The 20,006-nt window shown below is 46.3% G+C and overlaps 1 protein-coding gene across 2 annotated transcripts in view; it reads right to left on the bottom strand.

Annotated features, from left to right (window-relative positions):
* Window positions 1-853: 853 nt before the first annotated feature.
* TBL1X (transducin beta like 1 X-linked) overlaps window positions 854-20,006 on the bottom strand; it is a 299,584-nt gene continuing 280,431 nt past the window's right edge. For both annotated transcript variants that reach the window (XM_066599924.1, XM_066599925.1), the window contains 5 exons: window positions 16,149-16,223; window positions 11,878-12,005; window positions 11,309-11,474; window positions 9,424-9,525; window positions 854-1,948 (listed from right to left, as the gene is read on the bottom strand). In XM_066599924.1, coding sequence (XP_066456021.1) covers window positions 1,922-1,948; window positions 9,424-9,525; window positions 11,309-11,474; window positions 11,878-12,005; window positions 16,149-16,223 — 498 coding nt within the window. In that variant the 3' untranslated portion in view covers window positions 854-1,921. The remainder of the gene's footprint in view (window positions 1,949-9,423; window positions 9,526-11,308; window positions 11,475-11,877; window positions 12,006-16,148; window positions 16,224-20,006) is intronic.

Raw genomic sequence — 20,006 nt, 5'->3', positions numbered from 1 at the left:
ATTGCTCCTATGGCTTTGTTATAAAAGATAGCCATGATACCAGTCTGAACAGAGCCTAAGACTGGGGCTGGACACAGACTTTTTGCTGTCATGTGATATTTTTAGTTCATAAGAATACATTGCATCGGTAAAAGACAAACAACGCAATAGATCTACAAAGTCCCTAAATATATGTTCATGTGTGCATGTATTCTTTCTTATTAGAGATGAGTGAGCGTACTCGCTAAGGCAAACTACTCGAGTGAGTAGCGCCTTATGCGAGTACCTACCCGCTTGTCTCTAAAGATTTGGGTGCCGGCGGGGGGCGGAGAGCTGAGAGGGAGAGCGGGGAGGAAAGGGGGGGGGGGAGATCTCTCTCTCACTCTCTCCCCCCGGCTCCTCCCTGCTCACTCCCGCAACTCACCGCTCTCCCCCGCCGACACCCAAATCTTTAGAGACGAGCTGGCAGGTAATTGCATAAGGCACTACTCACTTGAGTAGTTTGCCTTTGCGAGTATGCTTGCTCATCTCTATTTCTAAGTATCTAAACACTATCTTACTGTTCATATTCTTTGGTCCTTCGTTTATACTAAAACTTCCTTGATGTTTGCAATCCAGAATTGTTAGCAGCAATTTTTGAAAATATGTCACTGAATATATAATAACATAAATAAGGAAGTCCTGATGTCAACGGAAAAGAAAATCGTATTTGTTCCTCTTTGGCACCCTAATATGCTCAGTGTTTTGGCTTCCTGCTTAGATCGAGTGCAAACCGACGTTACAAGGAAATTGTAATAAAGACCATATTATTGTGTACACAAGGACATTGTTTTAGCACACACACACAGAAGTGGAATTAAAGACCAAACTCAAATCAAAAAGGGTACCAAGTCTTTAATATACCTTGATTTTTTTTAACTTTTTTTTGCATGACTTAGACAATCCCAACATTTGCATTTTTCTCATTTTTAGAATTAAGATTTTTAACATAAAAAATATTTGTTTTCTCTTCAAAAAATACAGTGGGTTCTTTCTCTTTAAAAGTTCATCTTTCTTTTTGTAAAAAGCTTTCCCGGCGTTGCATTCTTATAAAAAGCATGTGACACCGTGTCATGAAAAGTGCCCTTAAAAGCTAAGCTGTGGAGGGGAAAACTCCTCAGTGCAGGAGACGCCTTCGCTATGAAAAAGCTGGACACTCCATTACTGAACTTATTAAGAGCTTATAAGAAGGTAGTAACCAGAAAGAAGATTTCTGCAAAGAGCAAGATTAAGCATCTCTTCAAGTGTGGTACTAGCCAGCAGGTCACATTGATTTTGGACAAAGGAAAAAGCTGAACTGATAGCAATATTAGTTCCTTACATAACCCTTGGATCGTCCCCTAATCCACTACTCTGAGATGGTAGAAAACCACTGAACAGGTAACGAAAGCAACAAAAAGTAGTCTAGAAAATAGAAAGTGTCATACAAAGTCATGTGGATTGTTTATTAAAAACTGGTCTTTGTAGGTCCTTTGGGAAAACGGTAGTGCCCCAATTAGGTTTGAAGTAAAACAAATTAATATAAATTGGTTTTCCCTTTTGGTTCATTGCAGCCTTTTCCTTTTCATTCTATCTTGACTGTCACTGTGTTTACACTTTTTGGCACAGTTTTTGCCATAGCAAACAGCTCAAACCAAACGTATCTGTCAATCCAAAAAATTGGCCTGCTATTTCTGAGGCTGAAATACAGTAAGACCGACTGAAAAACCGACATCTCCTGAAGGATGTCAAGTCAAATGGTTCCATGAAAACTGTGGACATCCTTAAGTGTTCGGCGTTTAGGGAGGTTCAGTTATGATGTACGATCTGACTTTGTCAGGTTTGTACAAAACCGGAATCTGTAATTTCAGACAGTGCACATTCAATGCTGGTCCATTTAAACTTTGTTATTGGATTATCGGCTTCACTTCCTCAGATCCAAAACACACACCTAGAATGAAAGAGCACACGCATGTGGTCAAAATCTTTTCACAAATGAAATATAATGTAGCAGTGCTATTTTTCAGGGCTCCAGCTATTGGATATTCTTATGTAAGTAGGCAGATTGATAAAAATTAGAGATGAGCGAGTATACTTGCTAAGGCACATTACTCAAGCGAGTAGTGCTTTAGCCGTGTATCCTCCCGCTCGTCTCTAAAGATTCGGGGGCCGGCGGGGGGCGGGGAGCGGCGGGGGAGAGCGAGGAGGAACGGAGGGGAGATCTCTCTCTCCCTCTCCCCCCCCCCCCCGCTCCCCTCTGATCACCACCGCAACCCACCTGTCACTAGCGCTGGCAGCCGAATCTTTACAGACAAGCGGGAGGATACTCGGCTAAGGCACTACTTGCTTGAGTAGTTAGCCTTAGCGAGTATACTCGCTCATCTCTAATAACAACATAGGCAGCATACAGGGCTATTTAATCCCGGAAAATGCCATGGCAGACCAGACGGCCAGTAGACTTCATTATAGTCTATGGGGTGCACTGTTACTGCTCTGGTTCAGCACGTGTTAGATACAATGCTTCCATTATTCCACTGTTTGGCTCCTATGATAGAGCCAAACAATGGAATAAGGAAGCATAGATGTGAAAAAGGCCTAAACCTGGTGTGAGGTGTCCTAGGATATTTCATCATATAAACAAAGTATATAATGATGCATAACACCAAAGATCGTATGGTATAAAATAGTCTTAAATATTCACAATATTGTATAAATATATTCTGGATAAAATGTCTAAAGCCCAAGGACATAGATACCATAGAGCTAGTCAAGTTGGCTGCTATGGGGCCCATGAAGGACGAGGGACAAATCTTTGGCACATCCTTTTTCTCTGTGGGTATTGTGAACAACATTACTATTTGGTGACATCAGTATCTAGTTTCTATGCTGTGCATTACCATATCACTCCCGTCTCCTTATTAAATAAGTGTTCAAAGTTTGTGTGTCTCCTTTTCTTTGTAGATAATGAGCCTTGGACAAGTGGCTTCTCTCTCTCCCTAATGTTACAGTGCCTCAATGAGATTATTCAGTTTCTGTTGAATAAAAGCCCTTTTAATAAATCTATCAAACTACTAACAACCACTTGTCCGTTTGTCCGTGAGTGAGTTATATGCTCTGCCCCTGATCACGTGATGGTAACGTCATCAAAGGTCCTTCATCCTGAGTCAGTGAGTTACACGCTCTGCCCCTTATCACAGGACAGTGACATCACAGGTCCTATTCCATAGCAACTGAGGCCGCGGTAGTTTTCAGGGAATGCATAACTCACTCACTTGGAATGACCTCCAGATGAAGGACCTGTGATGACATCACCTTCATGTGATTAGGGGCAGAGCATGTAACTCCCTCACTCTGGATGATTAGTGGCAGAGCAACAGCGAGTAAGTTTCATGTTCCACCCCATGTTCACATGACAATGACGTCATCAAAGGTCCTATAAACACACGCTGCTGTCCGACTAGGTGTTCGTTAGTATTCTATAGCAACTGAGGCCACAGGGGGTTTGTGAGGATGGAATACTAATGAACACCTACAGCAGCCGTGTGTTTACTGGGCCTGTCATGATGTCACTGTCATGTTATAAGTCACCTGCGAGTGTCAGAACCGGCAACTCTCGGGGCCGCCGGGCCCGCACCACCGGTCCGGCCACCCGGGGTACAGGAGCACGGCGCAGAGGTACCCCGGTTCTTGTGATCTCCCCGGGCCGCTGTAAGACTGGTCGCCGCCGGGTTGCTAGGGAGGCAGCTGGTGCTTCTAGTCGCTTGACTACCAGGCTGGCTTCCCTGGTAACTGTCTGTGCAGTGAGACTGGGGGCGTGCCCCCAGCACCGCCCTGATTAGCCCTGCTGCTGTCAGGCTCCCCGCCCCAATCAGCTTCTGGGGCGGGAGCGCTGACAGCATTTAAATAGGTGTGTTTTCCTCTCAGGCCTTGCCAGTGTTAGTTTGGTTCTCCAGCTGCACCCGCGTTTATCCTGACTGCTCTTGTGACCTCGGCTTTTCTGACACCTGCTTTTGGACTTGACTACGTTTTTGCCTGACCCCTCCGTACTGCGTACCCTCTTGTTGCCTACCCGGATTGTCTGACCATTCTACCGTTGCTTGTCTCAGTGTCTGTTTGTCTCCCGTGTCCCGCTTCCCTAGTGAGGGTAGGGACCGTCGCCCAGTTGTCGCCCTGGGGGGTAGCCCAGGGGGGCAAGTAGGCAGGGACAGGGGTTGCGGGATATCTCAGGGACCCCCATATCCCGGACACTGTCCTGACAGTAACACTGGCCGAACTAAGGTCAGACCCTTGCATCCGCCCGGCAACTTTGAGCCCCTCGATGGAGGCCGTGGCGGCTGTAGCGAACCAGGTCCAGGTCCTTACGACCCTTGCCCAGGACCTAACAGCCCGCTTGCAGCCACGGGAACAAGTGGCAGCTGCAGGCCCCATGCAGCCCTCGTCCGCTCCAGGAACGATGTCAGAACCTCGAGCCACGCTTCCGGATTGCTTCTCCGGAGAGAGAGATCAGTTTTTTGCATTTAGAGAGAGCTGCAAGCTCTACTTTGATCTCCGCCCCCACTCCTCTGGTACTGAATACCAGAAAGTGGGAATCGTAATTACCCGCCTGAGGGGAGAGCCCCAGAATTGGGCTTTCTCGCTACCAGCTGGCTCTCCAGCCCAACTATCCCTTGACGCCTTTTTTTTCGCCCTGGGTCAAATTTATGACGAACCCGACCGGGCGGGCTACGCAGTCTCCAAACTTCTGGCCCTGCGCCAGGGTTGTAAGATGGCGGAGGACTACTGTTCCCAATTCCGTCAACATTGTACGGAATCCCGGTGGAACGATGCCGCCCTAAAAGACTTATTTTTGACCGGTCTGTCTGAGGGTCTCAAGGACCTACTTGTGGCCCACCCAGAGCCTAAAACCCTGGAGCAAGCCATGTCGCTGGCTATTCGAGCCGACCGACGTTTGAGGGCCAGACACGCCGCTCGGACCACCCCACTCCCCACGTCTACTTCTTCGACTGACCCGACCTTTTACCCTCCCACCACCGAGGCCATGGAGCTGGGAGCCGTGAACCCCGAGCAACGACGGGAACACCGCCTGAAGAAGAACCTCTGCTTCTACTGTGGGGAGCCGGGTCACCGCATTGCTACCTGCGCTAAGAAGCCACGGCAGGAAGAACTCCCGCTCCTAGGCAGTTATCGGGGGGACTGTCTAGGAGCCAAGGTACTCCCTGTGTTGTCCAAAATGTTAGTGCCTTGCACCCTAGAATTTCATGCTTTCCACCGTACTGGGCAAGCCTTTGTTGATTCGGGGGCTGCGGCTAATTTCGTTAACTTTAATTTCGTTGCTCAACTGTCCGGGGTTTTGTTACGTTTAGAAACTCCGATTCTGGTTTCAGGAGTGGACTCCACTCCTTTGCAAGCAGGGGTGGTTAATCTGGTGACCCCTGAAGTAAGGTTTACTATAGGAGCCTTACACGTGGAAACCTGCACCTTTCTAGTGATGAGAGATTTGTCTGTGGACGTCGTCCTAGGCCTCCCCTGGCTCCGGGAGCACAACCCGGTAGTAAATTGGGACACGTTGGAACTGGTAAAGTGGGGTCCCCGCTGTGCCAACCACCTTTGTGCGGTGAAGGTGGGAATCTCCACCTGCGAGGGGAGCCCCCTACCAGAATACCTCTCCGAGTTTTCTGACGTGTTCTCCAAACAATTATCTGAAGCTCTGCCCCCTCATAGGGAATGGGACTGTAAAATAGACTTGATTCCTGGGGCCAAACTTCCTAAGGGCCGCATTTATAACGTTACGGTTCCAGAGAGAGAATCCATGAGGGACTACATCCAGGACAGCCTGGCCAAGGGGCACATCCGGCCCTCAGAATCCCCGGTGGGTGCCGGGTTTTTCTTCGTTGAGAAGAAGGATGGGGGTCTCCGGCCCTGTATTGACTATAGAGAGCTAAATAAAATCACAGTCCGAAACCAGTATGCTCTTCCACTCATTCCTGACCTCCTCAACCAGGTCGCTGGTGCCCGATGGTTTTCTAAACTTGATCTCAGGGGAGCATACAACCTCATCCGCATTCGGGAGGGGGATGAGTGGAAAACCGCCTTCAATACGCCCCTCGGGCATTTTGAATACCTAGTTATGCCTTTTGGATTGTGTAACGCCCCCGCCATTTTTCAGGGGTACATGAACTCAGTGTTTCAGGATATCATGGGGGTGTTCGTGGTTGTATATCTAGACGACATTTTGATTTTTTCCTCCGACTTGCCGAGTCACCATACTCACGTTCAGACTGTGCTAGCTCGACTCAGACATAACAAGCTGTTTGCTAAACTCGAGAAATGTGTTTTCGGGGTACAAAAGATATCATTTTTGGGGTATATCATCACGCCATGCGACTTCCAGATGGATCCTGAAAAGGTGAAGGCCATCACGGAGTGGGCCCAGCCAGGGTCGTTGAAAGCCCTTCAACGCTTCCTCGGCTTCGCCAACTACTATCGCAAATTCATTAAAGACTTCTCCGTGGTGGCTAAACCTCTAACGGACCTCACCAGAAAGGGGGCAGATGTGAGGACCTGGTCTTCTGAGGCTCTGAGGGCCTTCAATACCCTAAAGGCGGCGTTCTCGTCTGCACCTGTCCTAGTACAACCGGATCTGTCCAGTCCTTTTGTGGTGGAGGTAGATGCCTCTGAGTTTGGTGTGGGAGCGGTACTGTCCCAAGGTCCCTCCACTCTCACCAACCTTAGACCGTGTGCCTATTTTTCTAGGAAGTTTTCGTCCACCGAACGGAACTATGATATAGGCAACCGGGAATTGCTGGCGATTAAGTGGGCTTTCGAAGAGTGGAGGCATTTTTTGGAAGGAGCCCATCACCAGATTACGGTACTCACTGACCATAAAAACCTCACTTATCTAGATTCCGCTAAGAGGTTAAATGCTCGGCAAGCCCGCTGGGCCTTGTTTTTCTCTCGGTTCAATTTTGTTGTTACCTATAGACCCGGTTCTAAGAATGTCAAGGCTGATGCCCTGTCTAGGAGTTTTGGTTCTCCGGAACCTTCCGAGCCGGAGCCTGAGAGCATTCTCTCCCCTGGGGTGGTCCTCGCTGCTGTCTCCTCCGACCTTTCACCTCTCATTCACGCCGCTCAACAATCTGCTCCTGAAGCCCTTCCGGAAGGCAAATTATTTGTCCCGTTGTCACTGAGATTGAAAGTGTTAGAGGAGACACATGCTTCAGTCCTAGCTGGACACCCCGGTATCAGGGGTACTCTGGAGTTAGCGGCCAGACTCTATTGGTGGCCGCACATGGCCAAGGATGTACGGGTATTTGTGTCCGCGTGCCCGGTTTGCGCAAGGGGGAAGAACCTCAGGAGACGTCCTGAGGGGCCTCTTCTGCCCTTGCCCATTCCGTCCAGGCCATGGTCCCATTTGTCCATGGATTTTATTACTGATCTGCCATCCTCGCTGGGGAATACGGTCATTTGGGTAATAGTTGACCGTTTCTCCAAAATGTCTCATTTTGTTCCACTTGGCAAGTTGCCTAACGCCAAACTTTTGTCTGAGATGTTCATCAAGGAGATTGTTCGGTTACATGGGATCCCCGAGGATATTGTGTCTGATAGAGGGGTTCAGTTCGTCGCTCGCTTCTGGCGAGCCTTCTGTAAAAATCTAAACGTTAATTTGTCCTTTTCCTCCGCTTTCCATCCCGAGAGTAACGGACAAACGGAACGGATGAACCAAGAACTTATCCAGTATCTGCGACTGTTTGTCTCTGATAACCAGCATCAGTGGGCCAACTACTTACCTCTCGCCGAATTTGCTATTAACAACCATGGTAACTCGTCGACCCAACTGTCACCTTTTTTTTGTAACTATGGGTTCCATCCCCGGTTCTCGCTTTCTACTCCTTTGGTCTCGAACAATCCGGCCGCCGACATATCCGCCGAAGAACTGTGCACAGTTTGGGCCCAGGTTCGTAAGAACCTTCAGGGTTCCCAAGAGAAACTGCGTAAATACGCAAATAAAAGACGTACTATCTCTGCACCTTTTGTGGTCGGGGAGCAGGTTTTATTATCATCTAAGAATCTGAGACTTAAGGTTCCCTCCCTGAAACTTGCTCCTCGGTTCATTGGCCCATTTACGGTTTCTCAGGTTATCAACCCGGTGTCATATAAGTTGGCACTTCCTGACCCCTGGAAGGTCCACAAGGTTTTTCACAAGAACTTGCTTAAGAAGTATGTGACTCCAGTTCTCCCCACCCAGAACCCGCCTCCTCCCTCTCTGGTACAGGGGGAACTGGAGTATGAAGTAGAAAGGCTTGTGGATGCCCGACGGGTTAGAGGTGGGCTGCAGTACCTGGTCCACTGGAGAGGATTTGGCCCTGAGGATAGGACGTGGGTCCCTGCCAGGGACGTGCATGCGCCACGCCTAGTCCAGGCATTCCACAGGGCTTTCCCGCTTAAGCCCGCACCTGGCCATGGGGGTCCGGTGTCCCCCCGTAGAAGGGGGGGTACTGTCAGAACCGGCAACTCTCGGGGCCGCCGGGCCCGCACCACCGGTCCGGCCACCCGGGGTACAGGAGCACGGCGCAGAGGTACCCCGGTTCTTGTGATCTCCCCGGGCCGCTGTAAGACTGGTCGCCGCCGGGTTGCTAGGGAGGCAGCTGGTGCTTCTAGTCGCTTGACTACCAGGCTGGCTTCCCTGGTAACTGTCTGTGCAGTGAGACTGGGGGCGTGCCCCCAGCACCGCCCTGATTAGCCCTGCTGCTGTCAGGCTCCCCGCCCCAATCAGCTTCTGGGGCGGGAGCGCTGACAGCATTTAAATAGGTGTGTTTTCCTCTCAGGCCTTGCCAGTGTTAGTTTGGTTCTCCAGCTGCACCCGCGTTTATCCTGACTGCTCTTGTGACCTCGGCTTTTCTGACACCTGCTTTTGGACTTGACTACGTTTTTGCCTGACCCCTCCGTACTGCGTACCCTCTTGTTGCCTACCCGGATTGTCTGACCATTCTACCGTTGCTTGTCTCAGTGTCTGTTTGTCTCCCGTGTCCCGCTTCCCTAGTGAGGGTAGGGACCGTCGCCCAGTTGTCGCCCTGGGGGGTAGCCCAGGGGGGCAAGTAGGCAGGGACAGGGGTTGCGGGATATCTCAGGGACCCCCATATCCCGGACACTGTCCTGACAGCGAGGGGTCCTGGGGTCACATGACCAGGGGGTGATCAGTGTGTGCAGGACTCTGCTGTGCTGCTTTTCATCCCTGTTGTATGACAAATGTATGTAGCAGAGCTGTATGTGATGTACATGTAGCAGTGTTGAGTGTGATGTACATGTAGCAGTGCTGTGTGTGTGTGACGTGCATGTAGCAGAGCTGTGGGGCACATTGCGCCACCAGAAACACTAGTACTATATAATTTCTTAAAAATTACTAGTCATTTAGTATTAAATACTCACTGATCCATCAGATGCACTTGCGCCTACTTTGTCACCTCTGGCGTTCCAGCAAACTTCAAATATTCCTCCTGTCCCCCGGTAGCTGTGCACTAGAGAGCCATTCTGTCAATCACAAATGAACAAAAGCTGTATTTACTGGCACAGACAATTAGGCTTCAATGAGATCCGACACCATATGTACACTGTTCTAAGTATTAATGGTGATGAATATAGTTCAACTGAGGTTATCGGAACCCCACCATAGGCAGTTCTGTAATGATTATGATAGAAGCTGCCTTACATCCATTGTATCTGCAGGTCTAAAGGCGCAATAAAAACTGCAGTAAATGAGGAATTTGAAATTTTGCAAATTCCTGAAAAATTTGCTATAATAATTATGTAAAATGTTACGAATACGCTTCCTCAGCATTTGTAATGCTAATACTACGTATGGCTTTTAACCTTTAAGGGGTGTAGCTAGATGGGGTGCAAAAGTGACAGGAGCACCTGCGCCTTGGTGCCTGAAGGGACCCAATGACCCCCTCTTCCATATATAAGAGACTCGGGTTACACACTGTTGAGTCATATTAATATGACCACCTCCTACTTTCGATGGCGTCAGTGCATAGCCATGAAATAAGTGACGTGTCATGGGCTGGCTTGGTGGGTATATAAGGTGTGCAATATACCCATTACAACCTATTTATCAGAATAGCACAAAGTGCTGTTTATTGGCTTTCGGGCCAAGGGTGGCAGTATTTCTAAAACAGCACAGTTTGTGAACTGTTCATGTGCTGCTGTGGTGGAAATATATAATGAGAAGATAAATCACATCATGGGGAACAACCAACGTGGAAACTGCCGTGCACCATGTGTCAGTGATGTGAGAGGTGAACGTCAGCTATAAAGTTGCGTGAGGGCGACTGATACAATACAGTGGAGCAGCTCAACATAAAAATGAACCAGGTGTGGGTGTAAAACAACAGTTCAGAGAACCCTACTGCCTATGGCCTCCGAAGCAGATGGATGGTCACTGCACCTATGCTAACAAAGGTGCATCGGAAAGAAACGCTTCAATTTGCACAGCAGTATCAGAATTGGACCACTGTTGATTGGCAAAGGGTTGCCCTCTCCAATGATTCATATTTTCTGCTTCATCAAATGGATGGACGTTGGCATGTCAGGTGAGAAACATCAGAGAATAAACACCCTGCAACCATTTTGGAAGAGCACAAGCCGGTGGCAGTAGCGGTAAAGTCTGGGGAATTTTTAGTGTCATTCTGTGGGCCGCCCATCCATGGTGAAGGCACTTTGAACCAATTTGGTAAGAACCTAGCCTTGCAGTTCACATACACCCATACATGCTGTTAGTCTTCCCTGGGGCAGATGAGATCTTCCAGCAAGAAAATGCAACATGTCACACAGGTAGCAATGTCTAATAGTGGTTGGAAAAACACAACCAAATCTTCCCTGGCCTCCTTATTTCCCAGACTTGAACCCAATTGAGCATCTGTGGGACCACATCGATCGTTGTGTTAGCTCTATGGATCCTCCCCCATGTACCCCCTGGTAACTGTGGGGTACAATGCAGTCCATATGGCTCCAGATACCAGAAACAACCTACCAGAACCTTATAGAGTTACTCCCAGCCCGTCTAGCTGTTGTGTGCAGCATATGGTGGTTACTCTGGATATTAGTTGGTGGTCATAATAATGTGACTCGATGGCACATGCTAGGTTGGCACCCATACAGATTTAGCTTCAAATTACACCTTTTTCGTTTTGTTTCTTTCCAGCAATTATGTATAAGAGTTAGAGAATATGGTGAACTAATTCTTTGATATAGACTATTGAAAACAGATGTACCAGGTGTTGGGTGTATAAAATGACACTAAGACTGGACATACCTGAGTATTCCATATATGTACACATTTGTCAAATGAGCCACTGGCCAGATACTTTCCATCAGGACTAAAGGCTACACTATAGACAGGTTCTTGATGTTTGGTTAACGTGTGGATGCAAACGCCTCTCTCGACATCCCAAAGTCGGACTGTTGAATCGAATGACGCACTGGAACCAAATGACAAAAAAGATTTGTGAAATGAAAATATCTAAATCATGCCTGGTTACTGATTAATGTGACCTGTCTAAAGTTGTACAGTAATTTCAACTATCTATAATGACAAGCTATGTAAGAATACATAGAATATATGGTATGAACAGGGGCATAACTGAAGGCTCAGGGGCCCTGATGCAAAATGTGAGCTGGGCCCCCCCCCCCCCTCTATCTGTATCTGTACCCGTACCCATACCTAAACCATGCTGCACAGAGACATAACCTGAAGCTCCTGGGCCCCAATGCAAAACCTGTAACTGGGCCCCCAACTATAATGCTTTATTCATAGTGCTGGGCTTCTGCATTCATTCCCATCACTTGGCACATGCTCGCACATCACAAGTCCATGTGTTTTACCTTGCTAACATTATGTTTGCGTTTGGGTTGCTGGTGCCAGGACCGGTTGGACTCCATTTGATTGTGTAAATTTCTTTATTGTGAGCCTGCAGATCATGTACGCACACATCTTGCTTCATACTCCAGATCTACGACAAATTCATAAACAGCGTTAATACTAAAGTGTCTAAAATTAATGTCGACATATTTTGTATACTTTAACTTTTTTTTTAATGCAGCTTAAAAATTAAGGAACTTTGAATAAGTCTTCATTAAAAAAAATATTGTTTTTACAGTTTCTATGCAGACGTATGTCTCCATGGTTACAGACTACAAATATACCCTGTATGTAGTCTGATCCTTCAGTCATGTAATATTTCATGCCCTACACACCCTTGTTGTTAACTAAGCATGGCTTTACATGGGACGACTAACGCTTCTATGCTTTCACACAGGAGCGACAGTGGTCCAGTGTATGGAGGCCGAACATGCTGGAGATCTCTTTCGCCCATCTCCATTGACTCCAGTGAAAGATAAATGACTGCCTGTTTCTACTGAGCGAGAACTCGCATACTAGTTGCCTCATTTCATTGAGCTGAAACAAAGTGACTACTGAGCGATTTCTTGCTCAGTACCCCATTGGGTTCCGCTTTTACATGGGACAACTATTGGTCAAAATCACTTGTTTGAGTGATTTTTCGGCCGACAGTTGGCCTGTGTAAAACCTCCCTTAGGGTGGTTTCACAGGGGTGAAAAAATTGTGAAAATTTCGCATGATTTTTGGTTCAGTAAAAAAGCAAATTTTGAAACCAATGATTTTCAATGGTTTCCTTCCCATCTGTGATGTTTTCACTGATGGGATGTTGAGAGAGCAAAAAATTGTGGCATGCTCTAACTTTCTGTGATGTGTGATTTTTTATCTCCCATGTTTCCCTATGGAGCCTTCCTTTTATCGCATAGCAACACAACAAACTTGCGATTTTAACAGTAGAAGAACCTTTTGATCTTTGTGATAAAAAATTGTGCGTTTTTATCTCGTGATTTTATTGCGGGTGGCAGCAATGTGATGAGAGATTATTCTAAAAAAAAGCATTGCTGACACCCAAAGATCGTGGGAATAAAGACGCGGTTTTCTTGCAGCAAAATTGCTAATGCCCGTGTTAGGCCTCCTGTCCACGGGCGTTGCGGTATCCTGCGGTGGATCTCCGCCGTTGGAGCCGCCACCCAGGGACAGGAGACACCGCTGAATCTCCGACGGTCAGCCCTATCTGATAGATAGGCTGTCCGTGGAGAATTGGGGCAATTCGCAGCATGCTGCAAATTGCCCGCCACGAGTGGAGAATTGCAATGATTCTCTGCTCGTGGACAGTGTGCCAGCGCTTTCCATAGCAGTGCTATGGAAAGCTTCAGAGGGCGTGATTCGCTGGTGGTTTACTCCCGGCGAAATAACCCCCGTGGACAGGCACCCTTAAACTAGCCTTATAGACAGTAGAAGAGGAGGCAGATCAAACTGCAGGGTTTAAATCAGACAACACAGGGTCTAGTTGGACTCTCTAAACATGGAGAAAAACAGAGCTTTGGAGACGGTAAACCATGCTAGCACTTCCAGTGGATCCATGCTCGGCTCTGCAGGAAAAGACGCACTAAATGGAATGATTGGCAGGAAAATGTAACCACTCATCCTCCATCCCATCACAATGCAGTAGTAGGGTATCACAAGGAAGATGGGGCAATGGCCATGGGTCAAAATCACGGGGAAAATAAAAATATCATTTAAAAGTAATTGTATCAGATGAATATATTCTTCAAATACAAGGTGGATTCTTAGGGGCTCCCTGCAAGGATTTACTATGGATTAGTAACATTAAGCTTCAGTCTGCCCCTTATGTAGCACTATAATTAAATGGAAACCCTTAACGATTTGTTGATTCTATGAAGTCGCAAACGTCTGAATGAATGGCATAATATAGTAGAAGCCACAAAGGGAAATCACATGGAAAGAGTCAGTCTTGTAAACCACATCCTCTGTTTATAAACACAGTAGAGTCCAGGCGGATCTTGTGGAATGCCATAATATATTTATTGCATGCACAGTAATATTGGCTTATTTAGGACATGTAACAAACATATTGTTCGCTCCAAGGTTCTAATATATTAATGGAGCTCCAGGGACAAATATAAACTTTTGACTTGCAACCCCGTATACAAAATGAGTGCAAGCGAAGTATCCACAATGCTACAACCGTACACTGGGCTGCACCTATTACAAGTACAGCATGAGGACTATGTGAGTACCCACCAAAGACATGGTATGGTAAAGGGCACGGGTGCATTGGCCAATGTCTATGTCAGCCATGAGGTACTACAGCACTGGGCAAGTCATGGATTCTCCAGTAGGCTGACAGTAGCGATGGGGTAGTTCTATAGCTCTATGGGATGATGATGAAAAGGTTGACAATTATCGGATTGTGCTGTTGTTTCTACCACTGACCCATTGTGATCACTGGCCACTCATGCTGCCAGTGGGTCAGTGGTAGAAAATTTTCAACGACCCCCAAAGGCCCTCGAGAACAACAACGACTATAAAAAAATATTTGAACATAAGAAATAAGTTAGCAAGTCCTTATACTTCTTTAAAAAATCTGACTTTCTCTCCTTTAATGCAGTGCAGTAAATAGCCATTAGAGAATAGGTGTCATGCACTGATGTGCCAAAAGTCATGAGATAAAGGGATAGCAGTATGTAAATTGATTATGATGTGTTCCCTCAGGTGACAGCTTGGGAGTGCCCACACCTGTATAAGGGGTGAGGTAATATCTCTGTGTGAGGTTGAAGATTGGCCAGTGTGCTCATGACAAGGCAACATGAATTATTGGATTTGGAAAGAGGCATGATAGTGGGTGTCAACCAGATGGGACGTTCCATTTCTGAACTTGTGCAGGCATTTAAGATTCTTCTATCCACAGTGTCACGTGTGTCATTGCTTTCATTACCACCCACAGTGGACAGTGCAGTGGTTGCCGACGGGTGCTTAATGGTCGCTACTGGAGGCATCTGGCTAGAATTGTTCGTATGAAGCGACTCCAGCAGAAATCACATCTGCATTCAAAGCAGTAGACCCCACATGCATATCCCCCAGGTCAGAGAGGCGGTTTTAGCAGCAGCAGAAGACCCAGCAGAATGCCTCTGTTAATTCAATGACACCAGTCGCAGCGCCTCACGTGGGTAATGAGGTTGCTGGCTGACCGTAGAGGACTGGTAACACGTGGCGTGGTTCAATGAGTACAGTACTAATTGTTTTAGGCTGATGATTGGGTTCGTGTGTGGCATACTGGTCTTTCCATACTGGTGCGGGGTATGTTGGCATGCGAAATGGTCTGTCTACACACATCATTGACTATGATTTCACTGCATTATGACCATTTGCAGCTCTTCATAGACTTCACACACCCTACAATAATTGGATGTTCCAACAGGATAATGGACTATGCCATCAGGCACAAGTTGTCCAGAGTTCATACAAGGAGCATTCTGGGGAGTTCCTATGAATGGTGTTGCCTGCACATTCACCCAACATGAGCCCAATTGAGCATTTATGGGAAGTGGTAGAGAGATCCATTCAGACCTGAGATGCTGCACCTACAAATGCCATGGAGCTGTAGGTGGCTATCCAGACGGCATGGCTCATCATCCCTCCAGATGTCTTTTGTCCACTTGTGGAATTGATGGTATGTAGAGTTGCTGCACTTTAGCGGGCTAGAGGGGGTCCTATATGATATTAGTTGCTGCCCCATGACTTTTGGCACATCAGTGTATATACTATTACACAAAGATTACTGAGTACCAGTGTTATATACATCCCTTATTAGGTACTATAAACAATATGATCATCATATATGGGTATCTGTGCATCTGGTGGACCATTAGATAATGGCCAATGTATAAATTGGCACCCAACAGATAATGACCACTCTATTAGGCTCATTATACAGTCCCTTTATCACCAGATAATGTCCAATGTACAGTAGGCTGACCATTACGAAATGGCCACTGATCATATATGAGATGACCAAAAAATGAAAATTGACATTAGTCAGATGACAAGGTAAATGTGTACTTTATATCTGGGCTGTCAGCATGTAACCTTCAGGAGAATTAATTAATACAATGTAAAGAATATTGGATTGAAGACTCAGAAGAAAGAATAAAACATCTGGATCTATCATAGCGTCAATAATACTATCAGTAATAACATAATGAGCAGCAGAGGAAAGTCAGATCGTTACATTTACCTTCAACGTCATGTCGTCTGAGCACGAGGCCAGCAGCATCCCTGATGGGTCCCATTTAATTGCATTAACTTCATTCTGAAAGACAAGACAAGGTGACTTTATCAGACGGTGCAATGTCACTTAGCATCCAATGGAGGGCAGTCACGTATCACTCTACAGCACACTGTACACCCATATGAAGCCTCTTCCTTAGTGTGATCATATAAGGATAATACACAGGCCTGGGTCTTCTTTCTGGGCCGCACCGTGTCAGTAAATCTCCAAGGTTAATGTAAAAGCTGGAGGTGTTAACTTTAGGAAATGACTAAATATCTTTCAGCCAAGAGAATTAACGCCTTCCTTGAAGAAGATTGGGTTTTATTTAGTGATACGGGGGATGGAGCGCTGGGGAGTGTGTCGGCTCCGTATAATGAAGGATGAGAACAGTAAACACAACTAAACTAATACTAATAACTAAACAGGCCACATCTGGAACAGTGACTTTACACGGCCAGAGTACTTGGAGATCGCCAGCGTATGCCTGACGGGCTTGAAAAAGCATCACTGGGGTCTAAAGGAACATTCTATGAGTACAAGCCACACAGCAAGCGGGGAGGAAACTTCAAAAAGTGTTAAGGCCCTTTTACACGAAATAATTAGCGTTCAAAAAATCGTTCAAAGGAGCAAAACCGAACAAACGACGAACAATTAATTGTTCGCTTTTCGCTCGTCATTCATTTTCTGCATGTACACACTCAGTATGAGCGCCAAGGACCTAAGCGGTGATGTCTGCCTTGTGCAGTCGTTTATATAACGGTCACCCGTGTAAAAGGACCATAAGGACGGTTTCACACGGGCCAGGAAATTGTATGATTTTCGCCAGATGCGACAGTCAGTAAAAAGGCAGATTATGAAACTAATGATTTTCAGCTGCTTGCTCTATCTTTCTGCGATGCGTGATTTTTTTAAATCTCCCGTGTTTCCTACGGAGCCTCCTTTTTATCGCATCTCAACAAACTTGCGATGCGATTTTAACATTAGAAAGTCCTATTAAAAATCGTGCAATCAAAACGCACAAGAAATTTGCGAGTAGCACCAATGATTTTGTGAGTAAAAGTAGCACTGACGCTTAAAAATCGCGGGAAAAAAAGATGCGATTTTGCCACGATTTTTTCATGAAAAATCGTGATCGCCCGTGTGGAACTACCCTAAGGCCTCTCTCACACAGGCACTTTTTACCGCGATTTACGTGGCGTTTTGAACGACTTGTTAATCATGGTTTAATGCTCCCTCTGAAATCAATGGGGCCTCACAGACATGCGCTAGATCGCGGCGCTGGGCGGTGCTTTCCACCGCCGCAATTTTCATGTGGAGTCTGTTCTTTTGCTTGCCTATTTAGCGCAGCTCATCACCCATCACAATGATGGAGTGCGCAAAAACGTGCTTTCAGCCGCAGTGCAGGAAGCTGCGTCGGGAAGTGAAAGTAAAGTCGCTGCAAAGCCCTGTGTTTGAAATCACAGCGCTTTGCCATGTTCATGTGTGAGAGCGGCCTAAGGCCGAGCTCACATGGGCAGGCCGGGCATGTGGGACGCCCACAGTGGATTCCGGCCGCCGGCCCTGCATACCTTATTTTGCTGTATTCTGGATCACCATGGTGGCTCGCTTTCAGTCATGTGCACTACAGCTTTTTTTTCCATATTTGTAAGTCCCACGCCATTAATAAGCGATGACGCAGGTACCCACGGCCCAAACGCAGTGTTAATTGCGTATGGGCTGTGGGTCGGACAGCCTCCATTGACTTTAATAGAGGTTGTCCGCACAAAGTCTGCGGCAGAATGAAGCATGCTGCAACTTTTCTTCCACTCACAAATACGCAATTCGTATCTCCGCGTATGAGCGAACATCAGGGGGTAAATTCAGCGCCAAATTCTAAATCACAAAACGTGGTAAAATCAGCACCAAATTATGTGTTTTTTTAATGATGTTTTTTTGGCAGCAGAAAATGAACAATGAGTGAAAAGCGAACAATTTATCATTTGTCGTTCGATCGTTGGCTGCGTTTACACTGAACTATTCTTCATTTTCACTAGTTTTAATGGTTTTTTGAACGAATCGTTCCATCTAAAAGGGCTTTTAGTTACATTTAACAATCCTGCATTTTTTACACATGTCTAATCAGTGAAGATCAATGACATTCAGCTTCTATACTGGATGTAGTAAGTCAAATCGCCAAATCACTATATAAATAAGTAATTTTTTTATCTTGTATGAGGGTGTAGAGGGCGACGTTGGACTGAAAGGCCCTAAATGACTCAAAAGAATCTAAAAGATTACACTCATTCAGTAAGCTGAGAATGCAGATGAGTAATGTGCTTCATTTTATGAGAAGGGGATACAGATAACGATCTTACTGTGCAGAGTACATCACTGTCATAATGTATTACATAACAACCTACTATAAAGTGTAACTTAGGGTAAAGGTATCTCATGCAGAAGAAGTACCGAGCAGTAATATGATATGACCTAGTAAAAATCTGCCTTTTGAAGAGAAGTTTCACATCTTCTGAAAGGTATATCTACCTTTGACATTTAATCTAACAAGTAAGGATTCACATAAAGCAGTATTCCCATCTTGGCTTTTCATAGCCAGGATGGGAAACCGCTGCCATGGCTGTCGGCCATACAGTCAGACCAGAGGCGCAACTTGAAGCTTCTGGGCCCCAATAAAAAACCTGTAACTGGGCCCCCAACTATAGTGCTTTATTCATAGGACTGGGCTCCCTATATGGAGAAGAGAGGCCTTATGGCCCCCCTAAGGCTCCTGGGCCCGGGTGTAACTGCATCCCCTGCATCCTCTATAGTTAGGCCCCTGAGTCAGACCCTACAGAAAATGCTTAGCTACAGTGTTTCTTTAGCTCTCATGCAAGTGAATGGGAGCTATGAGTTACGGAATCAGTGTAGCGAGCTGTCCTGCACTGAGAGCTATGGAAACAATGTTGCGCTAAAGCCTCACCTCTTCCTGACAGGTGGGTGGAACAGAGCATTTCCTGTCCTGACAAATGAGAAGCTGAGATGGGAATTCCCATTTAAAGAGCACTTTTTATGTCCTCAGGTCAGCGGGGACGTCTGCATCGCTTTACAGCTATGTTCCCCCTGATTCCAGCTATTTCTTACATTTTTTCTTCTCCCCTTTGTTCCCCTGCATTGGCTCTTGTGAGATATGATTTCTGGTGCCAGTATTTAGTCCACATCTCACTGTCAATCAAACCTTCCCACTTGACTGAATACTAGTGCTGGGAGTCATGTGTTATGACTGCTGGTATAGAGGAATAGAGGGGAGGAGAAAAAGAAGAAATATGTTGTTGCAATCAGCAGAAAGGTGGCTGTAAAGCTACACAGCTTGTCCTGCTGACCCGAGGACATGACAGGCCCTCTCTCTCATATGATCCTGATATTGGAAACGCTGGTCTGGAGGTGGTCCAATATTATCCTTTAGGACTGTTTGGAATTGATCTGGCTTCCCTATCATGGTGTCAATGTACACAGGTTGGCTTATGTAAGCCTTTGTCTACAGTCCACTAGAATAGAAGAACCTGTAGCAAGAGCAGGGTGCAGAAGAAACGTTGACCTACGTCCTGAAGTGGCCTGATCACCACCATGTCAGGTAAGAAAGCAACAATACTATAAATGGGAAATGGTAGATGGGATCCCATTATAAATTTTGCTCTGAAGTTCAGAAGCTGCAAGTTTCTTTTGTTGGCATCACGTTTATGACCTCAAATGAACATATATATTGGCACATGTTCGCATACAGGGGCATCCGCCAACCATAGCATTCCAATAAAAAAAAAAACAAAGGTATACTTTTTAGCACTTGTT

The sequence above is a fragment of the Eleutherodactylus coqui genome, chromosome 4 (assembly GCF_035609145.1).
Source record: "Eleutherodactylus coqui strain aEleCoq1 chromosome 4, aEleCoq1.hap1, whole genome shotgun sequence".
NCBI classification, from domain to species: Eukaryota; Metazoa; Chordata; class Amphibia; order Anura; family Eleutherodactylidae; genus Eleutherodactylus; species Eleutherodactylus coqui.
Note: the sequence above shows the minus strand (reverse complement) of the source record. Positions and strands in the feature narration are given on the sequence as shown.